Raw genomic sequence first — 12,519 nt, 5'->3', positions numbered from 1 at the left:
GATTCAGTGGTGTAAATACTTATGTAAATGTGATACTTCTGCATTTAATTTTCAATAAATTTACAGCAATTTCTAAAAACATGTTTTCACTTTGACATTATGGGGTATTGTGTGTGGATGGGTGAGAACATTTATACACCTGTTGTACACCTGTTTACGAAGCATGTGACATAACATTTGATTTGAATTTAAGATTTTTTTTTGTTTTTCTGTCTTGAATAAAAGTAATAATGGAAAAGAATAATGGCTGGGTCTTGACTTGTTTATTAAATTGTATTATGTAGTCTCGTTTGTGTAGCCAAAAGGCTGACATTTCATTTATTTTATGCAGTGACTAAATAAATTTTTTAAAACAAAACCTTGAGATGATAATTAAATGTATTGCTAGAATAGGCCTACCATTGATTTTCAGGCTAATGAATGATAACGAATGTAATAAGTCAATCTTAGCTGTTATATACAGTAGAGATACATACTTTTTTTTAGAATATACCTTTATTATTCCACACAAATTCTACCACCCTTCCCCCAATTGGAGTAAACTAATAAACAATAACACTTAGGCTTCTACCTTCAGTTTATACATATTTTACCCATTTTACAGACACAATCTATTTTACAATAGTTCTATTTTGTTTGTTTTTTGTCCTTCCTCTTTTTCTGATCCATCTGGTCCATCCAGTTTGATTTCTATTTATAACTGTGCTATTTCACAGATTTTCTTAACTTACAGTTGATGTCAGAAGTTTACATACACTTAGGTTGAAGTCATTAAAACTCGTTTTTCAACCACTCAACAAATTTCTTGTTAACAAACTATAGATTTGGCAAGTTGGTTAGGACATCTACTTTGTGCATGACACAAGTCATTTTTCCAACAATTGTTTACAGACAGATTATTTAACTTATAATTCACTTTATCACAATTCCAGTGGGTTAGACGTTTACATACACTAAATTGACTGTGCCTTTAAACAGCTTGGAAAATTCCATTTCAGGGCTTTAGAAGCTTTTGATAGGCTAATTGACATCATTTGAGTCAATTGGAGGTGTAACTGTGGATGTATTTCAATGCCTACCTTCAAACTCAGTGGTTCTTTGCTTGACATTATGGGAAAATGAAAAGAAATCATCCAAGATCTCAGAAAATAAATTGTAGACCTCCACAAGTCTGGTTCATCCTTGGGAGTAATTTCCAAATGCCTGAAAGTACCACGTTCATCTGTACAAACAATAGTACGCAAGTATAAACACCGTGGTACCACGCAGCCATCATACCGCTCAGGAAGGAGACGCGTTCTGTCTCCTAGAGATGAACGGACTTTGGTGCGAAAAGTGCAAATCAATCCCAGAAAAACAGCAAAGGACCTTGTGAAGATGCTGGAGGAAACAGGTACAAAATGATCTATATCCACAGTAAAACAAGTCCTATATCAATATAACCTGAAAGGCCGCTCAGCAAGGAAGAAGCCACTGCCTCAAAACCGCCTTACAAAAAGCCAGACTACGGTTTGCAACTGCACATGGGGACAAAGATCATACTTTTTGGAGAAATGTCCTCTGGTCTGATGAAACAAAAATAGAACTGTTTGGCCATAATGACCGTCATTATGTTTGGAGGAAAAAGGGAGAGACTTGCAAGCCGAAGAACACCATCCCAACCATGAAGCACGGGGGTGGCAGCGTCATGTTGTGGGGGTGCTTTACTGCAGTAGGGACTGGTGCACTTCACAAAATAGATGGCATCATGAGGCAGGAAAATTATGTGGATATGTTGAAGCAACATCTCAAGACATCAGTCAGGAAGTTAAAGCTTGGTCGCAAATGGGTCTTCCAAATGGACAATGACCCCAAGCAAAATGGCTTAAGGTCAACAAAGTCAAGGTATTGGAGTGGCCATCACAAAGCCCTGAACTCAATCCTATGGAATATTTGTGGGCAGAACTGAAAAAGCGCGTGCGAGCCAGGAGGCCTCCCAACCTGACTCAGTTACACCAGCTCTGTCAGGAGGAATGGGCCAAAATTCACCCAACTTATTGTGGGAAGCTTGTGGAAAGCTACCCGAAACGTTTGACCCAAGTTAAACCATTTAAAGGCAATGCTACCAAATAATAATTGAGTGTATGTAAACTTCTGATCCACTGGGAATGTGATGAAAGAAATAAAAGGTGAAATAAATCATTCTCTCTACTATTATTCTGACATTTCACATTCTTAAAATAAAGTGGTGATCCTAACTGACATAAAATAGTTTTTTTTTTCTTTATGTACATTTTTCTTTAGGCTAAGGCACTAGGATTGGACTATAGTGAGAACCTGACCCAATATATTCTGCTCAGGTAAGTCACTGGATACAAACACTGAGAAGTTGATCAAAATACCGCTCAATGCATACAAATGAGAAGGATCCATGTCTCTCTGTAGAATGTTTGACCTTCCTCTTCTACCTCTGTTAGATCACAGCAATACACAAAGCCAGGATGGAGAGCCAGATTCCCTTACCCTGGCTGACTGGTTGATCAAACCCTTTCAACTTTAACTACTTTAACTTTAACTAACAGACAAGCTAAACTACTTCTATGCTCGCTTGCACTGCATGCACTGACCAACTGACAAGTGTCTTCACTAACATTTTCAATCTCGCCCTGTCCGCGTCTGTAATACCAACATGTTTTAAGCAGACCACCACAGTCCCTTTGCCCAAGAACATTAAGGTAACCTGCCTAAATGACTACCGACCTGTAGCACTCACGTCTGTAGCCATAAAGTGCTTTGAAAGGCTGGTCGTGGCTCACATCAACACCATTATCCCAGAAACCCACTCCAATTTGCATACCACCCCAACATAATTCGAAATAAATCACAACAGTGTCACCAGCTAAGCACACCCACACCATCACACCTCATCCTCCTTGCTTCACGGTGGGAACCACACATGCGGAGATCATCCGTTCACCTACTCTGCATCTCACAAAGACACGGCGGTTGGAACAAAAAATCTCAAAGATTTCCACCGGTCTAATGTCCATTACTCGTGTTTCTTGGCCCAACAAGTCTCTTCTCTCTTCTTATTGGTGTCCTTTAGTGGTTTTCTTTGCAGCAATTCGACCATGAAGGCCTGATTGACGCAGTCTCCTCAACAGTTGATGTGAAGATGTGTCTGTTACTTGTATACTCTTCGAAGCATTTATTTGGGCTGCAATTTTTGAGGTTGATAACTCTAATGAACTTATCCTCTGCAGCAGAGGTAACTCTGCGTCTTCCTTTCCTGTGGCGGTCCGGATTGACTGACCTTCATGTCTTAAAGTAATGGTGGACTGCCGTTTCTCTTTGCTTATTCGAGCTGTTCTTGCCATAATATGGACTTGGTCTTTTAACAAATAGGGCTATCTGCTGTATACCACCCCTACCTTGTCACAACACAACTGATTGGCTCAAACACATTAAGAAGGAAAGAATTTCCACAATTGAACTTTTAACAAGGCACACCTGTTAGTTGAAATGCATTCCAGGTCACGACGTCATGAAGCTGGTTGAGAGAATGCCAAGAGTATTTAACCTTTATTTATCTAGGCAAGTCAGTTAAGAACAAATTCTTATCTTACAATGACTCCCTACCCCGACCAAACCCTCCCCTTACCCGGACAACGCTGGGCCAATTGTGCACCGCCCTATGGGACTCCCGATCACGGCCGGTTGTGATACAGCCCAGGATCAAACCAGGGTCTGTAGTGACACCTCTAGCACTGAGATGCAGTGCCTTAGACCGCTGCATCACTCGGGAGCTAAGACAAAGGGTGGCTACTTTGAAGAATCTCAAATATAAAATATATTTTGATTTGTTTAACACTTTTTTGGTTACTACATGGTTCCATATGTTATTTTATTGTTTTGATGTCTTCACTATTATTCTACAATGTAGAAAATAATACAAATAAAGAAAAACCATTGAATGAGTAGGTGTGTCCAAACTTTTGACTGGTACTGTATGCTTCAGTAAGGTTGGCTTCTTAGCGTTCATAGCAATGGTTATCAGAGAAAATAGATGTTGTGGTGCCAGCTGCAGAGATGTATTTTGGCATACGAGAGATTTGACTTCAGAAGAGTTACAGGATGTGTTGAGTGGCGGTGTCCCGTTCTCCCAGGCCGTTGGCATGGTGCAGGAGCAGATAGGGTCAAAGTAGTGGAATGAGGTTGTGGACTTTTAATGAGTGTAGAGTTAGTTGGTAGGGTGTTTTTTTATTATATATTTTTTTAGTTTAGTTTTTCCTTTTCCCATTTTGTTTCACAAAGTATAATATATTTATATTATGGTCCAGTTGAAGGCGGTAATGCAACATATTGGATGCCAACCGATGTTAAACTCAAAAGAAGAAGACTTGCGGAGTTGGATGATGGTTGGGTCAAGTCGGAGCTCCTTTTTTCCCCCCGAGTTACCAGTCGTCTTGAACGCACTGAAGTCGGAGATTTCCAAGTTGTTTTGAACGCGGCATAACTTGCACACAAGCTCCATATCAATGGGCGCATGAGTATTTAAAGCAAGTTTGTCTTATTTGAAGTTTCTAAAATGTGCTTATAGTAATAGTTATCTACCGGAACGTTTGTACTGTCAGAAGCTAGCTAACGTTACCACAACTTGATTGAGAAGAGAGTTTACTGAACCATCTAACGCTAGCTAGTGACAGAGTGGACCTTCTGGTTCGCTAAATCGATAGCCACGTTAATATGGTTACAGCAAGATGACTTCGACAGGTCCTTTTTGAGACTCACTGGACTTAAGACGTCACTGATGGGCCAAAGATTGACACGGTGTTGAAGTGAATGCACCGGTAGTTTGCTAGCCAGCCAGCTAGCTGCTAGCTTGCTTGCCAGCTAGCTACTTCTAAGACGCCGGAGCTCGCCGGTGAGATTGTTCGTCCGCTAAGCCTACCCAGGGAAGTGGTTTGTGCTCGTGACTAAGATTAGCTAAAACTAGCGAGCCGGTTGTCTTGTGTGAGGAGAAGCGCAGGCTGTCAAGATGGGCTCGTTGTTCCGAAGTGAAGAGATGTGTTTGACCCAGCTGTTTCTGCAGTCTGGATCAGCATACGACTGCATCAGCGAACTGGGAGAAATGGGTATGGTGGAATTCAGAGACGTAAGTATTGATCCCCAAATAAACTGTCATCTAACTAGCACAGCTGTATTGAAACAAATTGAAAAGTTATTCTCTCTTTGGTGCTGTTGTATTGTGAGCTGTCACTGTCAGACATGAGCAGGAATGTAGAATGTTGCCCATGGGTTTCCTTAACACAAGACCTGACACAAGATGGCTTATATAACACGTCAAGTCTAACCATATTGAGTACAGTAGATTGCTTGCTTTAACAGGTTCTTGTGAGGAGTCTGGACCAGTTTGTTTTCATTCGTTGCAACTTGCCCTGTAGAGCAGTGGTCACACACCTTTCCCGAGGCAAGACCACTTTGAGGCTAAATTCAAGCAGAGATCTACTGCTCAGATTGTTTTTAAACATGACTTAAAAAACGTAAGCCGAGGCAACAATAACCAATTAAAAACAGCTTTCTAGTAATGAGGTTTTTTAATTATGCCAAATGCCCAATACATTATCACTGCATATTGGCTATGCTAGATTTGTACTGGTGCTGTTCTCCTCCAGATAATTTAAAAATGATTTAAACAATTGAGTTATGATTACGCAGGTAATATATAATTTGTTGTATTACTTGTGAGGCACAGCTAAGTAAGCATAATGTTATTTTCTTTTTTACTGGACTGAGTGAGGGAACAGCGTGAGGCTTAACACCCTGACTCTCCAGAAAATGGGACACAGTCTTCCAGCTGATGTTGTTACTCCTATGACCAGAGAAAGTGAAATATTTCTTGGTATTTCAAAATACACAAGTCGCTAATAATAAAACAAGCTTATCGGAACACTTTGCTATACTCATTCATTGCAGCTGCAATGCTGGTGGCTTATAAATGTGTTGAACACAGTGCTGAATAACAATTTAAATATGAACTTACAAACAGTAGCTCTTTTGTATTCGTTGAGTCGCCAGTCATGGTTTTAAGTTTTGAAATCTCACAGCATCAACATTGCATGTTCCAGGCTTCTTTTTACAGTCTATTGCTCGAGGAAACTTTGCAGACGCGGTGATCTGGCCTATCTGATTGGCCAGTGGTAGGCCTATAGGTGCACTTGATTTGCTCACTGTGCCTGCTGGGTACGCAGAGTTCTACCTTCAGACACATGAAATGGTTCAAAATGGGAAAGTTGACTTCCTGTTGCTAGGGCTGCTGAATCAAGTGCACCTACCGCCAACAGCGTGAAACGAATACAAAAAAATAGGACCGCAAATGGCGTTATCGTTGTGTTTTTAACAGAAATGTCTTGGAGAACGATCAGTCGATCACGATCGACCGGTTGGTGACCACTGCTGTAGAGTATAATGTGGAATGTTGACGATAATTTGCAAAATCCAGTCAATCTGCTCAGACAGGTGTGTGTTTGTGGTGAAAGTAACAATGTGGCTCTGCTCTTACTGTTTCAGCTCAACCCCAGCGTGAATCTATTCCAGCGGAAGTTTGTCACTGAGTTAAAAAGATGTGAGGAGATGGAGAGAATTTTAGGTAAGGATAAAACCGGTCAGTTACATCTCTAATAAAAGTGATGATGGGCATGATTCACTCCTGAATAACTCAACAACATTCACACTTAGTTAGTTACTGTGTAAATCCCAGTCTCCATGGTCATGGTAAAGTTATGAGATACACTGATCTGGCCAATGAGTCTCATCCAAGGCAGCTAAACTCAGGCTTAATTTGAGGCCAATGCTTGGTGATTAAATATAGGTCCCCAAAAAAGGAAAGGACAAGGAGCGTTGGGGTGAGTTTCTCAGAAATGTGAGCTCCTGAAAGGAAAGGATAAGTGTGAGGCAGAGTACATTTGACTCGTGAGGACTTTAAACACTGCGCTGTCCTTAGCCCCGGGCTGTCCTTAGCACCGGACAAAGGGTGTTTTCACATATAGTCCTCTTTAAAAAAAACAATCTCAGTTCTCTTTAAAGTGAACTCTGGGGTAAAGAAAAAGTGAAGCAAAATAACTGTTCTCTTTGTATTCACACTGCCCTTGCATTTGAATGAGGACTCAACTATTTTGCCAGTTCACTTCACCTATTTTGTGGACAGAGTCCTCTTTGCTTTCACATTGCTAACATCAATAAGCATTTCTAAACGGCTGGCCATGCCTTCCTCCTGGCTACTCCAAACTCGGCCAACAGCTCCCCCCCCCCGGAGCTACTCGCCCAAGCCTCCCCAGCTTCTCATTTACCCAAATCCAGATAGCAGATGTTCTGAAAGAGCTGCAAAACCTGGACCCGTACAAATTAGCTGGTCTTGACAATCTGGACCCTCTATTTCTGAAACTATCCGCTGCCATTGTCACAACCCCTATTACCAGCCTGTTCAACCTCTTTCATATCGTCTGAGATCCGCAAGGATTGGAAAGCTGCCGCAGTCATCCCCCTCTTCAAAGGGGGAAACACCCTGGACCCAAACTGTTACAGACCTATATCCATCATGCCCTGCCTATCTAAGGTCTTCGAAAGCCTAGTCAACAAACAGATCACTGACCATCTCGAATCCCACTGTACCTTCTCCGCTGTGCAATCTGGTTTCCGAGCCGGTCACGGGTGCGCCTCAGCCACGCTCAAGGTCCTAAACGATATCATAACCGCCATCGATAAAAGACAGTACTGTGCAGCCGTCTTCATCGACCTGGCCAAGGCTTTCGACTCAGTCAATCACCATATTCTTATCGGCAGACTCAGTAGCCTCAGTTTTTCTAATGACTGCCTTGCCTTGTTCACCAACTACTTCTCAGATAGAGTTCAGTGTGTCAAATCGAAGGGCATGTTGTTCGGTCCTCTGGCAGTCTCTATGGGGGTGCCACAGGGTTCAATTCTCGGGCCGACTCTTTTCTCTGTATATATCAATGATGTTGCTCTTGCTGCGGGCGATTCCCTGATCCACCTCTACGCAGACGACACCATTCTGTATACTTCCGGCCCGTCCTTGGACACTGTGCTATCTAACCTCCAAACGAGCTTCAATGCCATACAACACTCCTTCCGTGGCCTCCAACTGCTCTTAAACGCTAGTAAAACCAAATGCATGCTTTTCAACCGTTCGCTGCCTGCACCCGCACGCCTGACTAGCATCACCACCCTGGATGGTTCCGACCTAGAATATGTGGACATCTATAAGTACCTAGGTGTCTGGCTAGACTGTAAACTCTCCTTCCAGACTCATATCAAACATCTCCAATCTAAAATCAAATCTAGACGGTTTTCTATTCCGCAACAAAACCTCCTTCACTCACGCCGCCAAACTTACCCTAGTAAAACTGACTATCCTACCGATCCTCGACTTCGGCGACGTCATCTACAAAATAGCTTCCAATACTCTACTCAGCAATCTGGATGCAGTTTATCACAGTGCCATCCTTTTGTTACTAAAGCACCTTATACCACCCACCACTGCGACCTGTATGCTCTAGTCGGCTGGTCCTCGCTACATATTCGTCGCCAGACCCACTGGCTCCAGGTCATCTACAAGTCCATGCTAGGTAAAGCTGCGCCTTATCTCAGTTCACTGGTGACGATGGCAAAACCCACCCATAGCACGCGCTCCAGCAGGTGTATCTCACTGATCATCCCTAAAGCAAACACCTCATTTGGCCGCCTTCAAGTTCTCTGCTGCCTGTGACTGGAACGAATTGCAAAAATCGCTGAAGTTGGAGACTTATCTCCCTTACCAACTTTAAACATCTGCTATCTGAGCAGCTAACCGATCGCTGCAGCTGTACATAGTCCATCGGTAAACAGCCCACCCAATTTACCTACCTCATCCCCATACTGTTTTTATTTATTTACTTTTCTGCTCTTTTGCACACCAGTATCTCTACCTGCACATGACCATCTGATCATTTATCACTCCAGTGTTAATCTGCTAAATTGTAATTATTCGCCTACCTCTTCATGCCTTTTGCACACAATGTATATAGACTTTTTTTCCCTACTGTGTTATTGACTTGTTTATTGTTTACTCCATGTGTAACTCTGTTGTCTGTTCACACTGCTATGCTTTATCTTGGCCAGGTCGCAGTTGTAAATGAGAACTTGTTCTCAACTAGCCTACCTGGTTAAATGAAGGTGAAATAAGAAAAAAGAAAAAACATGTTTAGACATGTTTAGCCTGGTGCAGGCTAGATGCAGTGCATTGTGAAAGTTTTCAGACCCCTTGACTTTTTCCACATTTTGTTACGTTACAGCCTTATTCTAAAATGGATCAAATAAATTCCTCAGTCTACGCACAATACCCCATAATGAGAAAGTTATTTGTATTTTAACAAATGTATTAAAAATGGAAATATCTTATTTACATAAATATTCAGACCCTTTGCTATCAGCCTCAAAATTGAGCTCAGAAGCATCCTGTTTCCATTTATCATCTTTGAGATGTTTCTACAACTTGATTGGAGTCCACCTGTGGAAAATTCAATTGATTGGACATGATTTGTAACAGCACACACCTATCTATATATAAAAAAAAGTCTATATCAGAGCAAAAACCAAGCCATGAGGTCGAAGGAATTGTCTGTATTGCTCCGAGACAGGATTGTGTTGAGGCACAGATCTGGGGAAGGGTACCAAAAAATGTCTGCAGCATTAAAGCTCCCCAAAAACAGTGGCCTCCATCATTCTTAAATGGATGTTTGGAACTACCAAGACTCTTCCTAGAGCTGGCTGCCCGGCCAAACTGCACAATCAAGGGAGAAGGGCCTTGGTCAGGGAGGTGGCCAAGAGCCAAATGGTCACTCTGACAGAGCTCTAGAGTTTCTCTGGAGATGGGAGAATCTTCCAGAAGGAAAACCATCTCTGCAGCACTCTACCAATCAGGCCTTTATGATAGTGGCCAGAAGTAAAAGACACATTAAAGCCTGCTTGGAGTTTGCCAAAAGGCACCTAAAGACTTTCAGACCAGGAGGAACAAGATTCTTTGGTCTGATGAAACAAAGATTGAACTCTTAGGCCTGAATGCCAAGCATCACGTCTAGAGGAAACCTGGCACCATCCCTATGGTGAAGCATAGTGGTGGCAGCATCCTGTTGTAGGGATGTTTTTCAGTGGCAGGGACAGGGAGACTGGTTAGGATCGAGGGAAAGATAAATAGAGCAAAGTACAGAGAGATCCTTGATGAAAACCTGCTCCAGAGTGCTCCGGACCCCCGACTGGGGCAAAGGTTCACCTTCCAACATGACAACAACCCTAAGCACACAGCCAAGACGATACAGGACTGGCTTCGGGACAAGTCTCTGAATGTCCTTGAGTGGCCCAGCCAGAGCCTGGATTTGAACATCTCTGGAGAGACCTGTAAATAGATGTGCAGTGATGCTCCTCATCCAACCTGACAGGGCTTGAGAGGATCTGAAGAGAAGAACAGGAGAAACTCCCCAAATACAGGTGCGCCAAGCTTGTAGACTCTTCTTGGGTATGACGCAAGGCATTAATCGCTGCCTAAGGTGCTTCAACAAAGTACTGAGCAAACGGTCTGAATACTTATGTAAATGTGATATTTCAGTTTTGTATTTTTCTTTAAATTTGCATAAATGTATACCCTGGTTTTGCTTTGTCATTATCAGGTGTTGTGTGTGGATTGATGGGGGGGGGGACAGACAATGTAATCAATTTTAGAATAAGGCTGTAACGTAACAAGGTGTGGAAAAAGTCAAGGGGTCTGAATACTTTCCGATTGCGCTGTAATCAGAAGATACTATTAACATGTCCATTTTATTGGTAACAGAATAAATAGCAATAGAATAACTGCAGAATAAATAATGCTGTAATTTGACAATTGTATGCCCAAGGTAGCGCTACAATAGATTATGTACCATATGTTGTGATTCTCACCAACTATATTGTCTAATCACACTATTCAAACCCCACAAGCAATAAACATCTTATGAAGTTATCTTAGTCTATATGTCACATATTGCAAACAAATAATCTAAACTAAGAACTCCACATATTTTGGAATTTCTGTGCGTCATTGACAATCGCTAATCAATATCCAAAAACGGCACTTTTTTTTCTGTGAACCTGCACATTTTCTCATTTGTGGCACCAATGTGAGGGTTTATGCCAGGGAAAACGGTGTTACAGTAGTCTAGTGTGTGGTGCGGGAATAATGACCAGCAAACCTGGGGAGCTTTGCATTCACATTGTCCTAAAAAAAGGAAACCGGACTGCGGAATTCAAGCAAACCAAACTCAGACCACCTCTCGATGGTCACCGTTCAGTTCGCTTCGGGTGCTCTTTTGAGGGGTCTGAGTTCACACTACCCAAAAAATTAAGTGAACTGCTCTGAGTTCACAAAAATGTCCTGAAAGGGCCTTAAGACTGGCTCTGGGATAGCTTATCCCGTGTTCACATAAGCATTTGTTAACCTTGGGCTAAGCTTTAACCCTGGACTAAGGATTCACATTTGTATCCCAAAGCCCTGGACTAACAGACGAATGCAACACTTGACCAGAGGTGGAAAGTAACAAACTATTCTCATTACTGTAATTGAGTGGCTTTTCCAAGTACTTGTATTTTTAAAGTCAGTATTTTAAAGCTGCAATATGTTACTTTGTCTTTAAAAAAACAATTATGTTCTAAAGCTCTTAAATTGCTAGTGATCATCCAATGTGATTTCAACAGTAACAATATTGCGCTTCCAGCCTACCTGAAAACTGCTGTATTCAATTTCCCTGTCTGGAAAGATTTACGACTGCATATAATGAATTACGAGTTTCCGGAGGCAGTGCCAGATCAGACTGAGATATGAATGGAACTTTGATGCCCATATGGCAGATACAGGTAGCACACAACTTGTCCCAGCAGTTCAGACCCCATCTAACATAAAGAAACTAGAGTTCGACCGATTATGATTTTTCAACGCCGATACTTTTTTGGGGGGGAGGACTAAAAAAGCCGGTACCGATTTTAAATCGGCCAATTTAAAATTAAAATTAAAACATTTTTAATATATATTTGTAATAATGACAATTACAACAATACTGAATTAACATTTATTTTAACTTAATATAATACATCAATTTAGTCTCAAATAAATAATGAAACATGTTCAATTTGGTTTAAATAATGTACCAAAAGTGTTGGAGAAGAAAGTAAAAGTGCAATATGTGCCATGTAAAAAAGCTAACGTTCAAGTTCCTTGCTCAGAACATGAGAACCTATGAAAGCTGGTGGTTCCTTTTTACATGAGTCTTCAATATTCCCAGGTAAGAAGTTTTAGGTTGTAGTTATTATAGGACTATTTCTCTCTATACCATTTGTATTTCATATACCTTTTTGAATTTGTATGTTCTAATAGGTACTTTAGTATTGCCAGTCTAATCTCAGGAGTTGATAGGCTTGAAGTCATAAACAGCGCAATGCTTGAAGCATTGTGAAGAG

The 12,519-nt window shown here is 41.5% G+C and overlaps 1 protein-coding gene across 1 annotated transcript in view; it reads left to right on the top strand.

Moving 5' to 3' along the window:
- Positions 1–4,052: 4,052 nt before the first annotated feature.
- Positions 4,053–12,519, top strand: part of LOC112248516 (V-type proton ATPase 116 kDa subunit a2) — a 31,186-nt gene continuing 22,719 nt past the window's right edge. Inside the window, exons 1-2 of the mRNA XM_024417616.2 lie at positions 4,053–5,134; positions 6,550–6,628. Of these exons, the coding sequence (XP_024273384.1) occupies positions 5,018–5,134; positions 6,550–6,628 (196 nt within the window). The 5' untranslated portion in view covers positions 4,053–5,017. The remainder of the gene's footprint in view (positions 5,135–6,549; positions 6,629–12,519) is intronic.

Source organism: Oncorhynchus tshawytscha, linkage group LG04 (assembly GCF_018296145.1).
Source record: "Oncorhynchus tshawytscha isolate Ot180627B linkage group LG04, Otsh_v2.0, whole genome shotgun sequence".
Classification (NCBI taxonomy): domain Eukaryota; kingdom Metazoa; phylum Chordata; class Actinopteri; order Salmoniformes; family Salmonidae; genus Oncorhynchus; species Oncorhynchus tshawytscha.
This window is presented reverse-complemented; position numbering and strand designations above follow the sequence as displayed.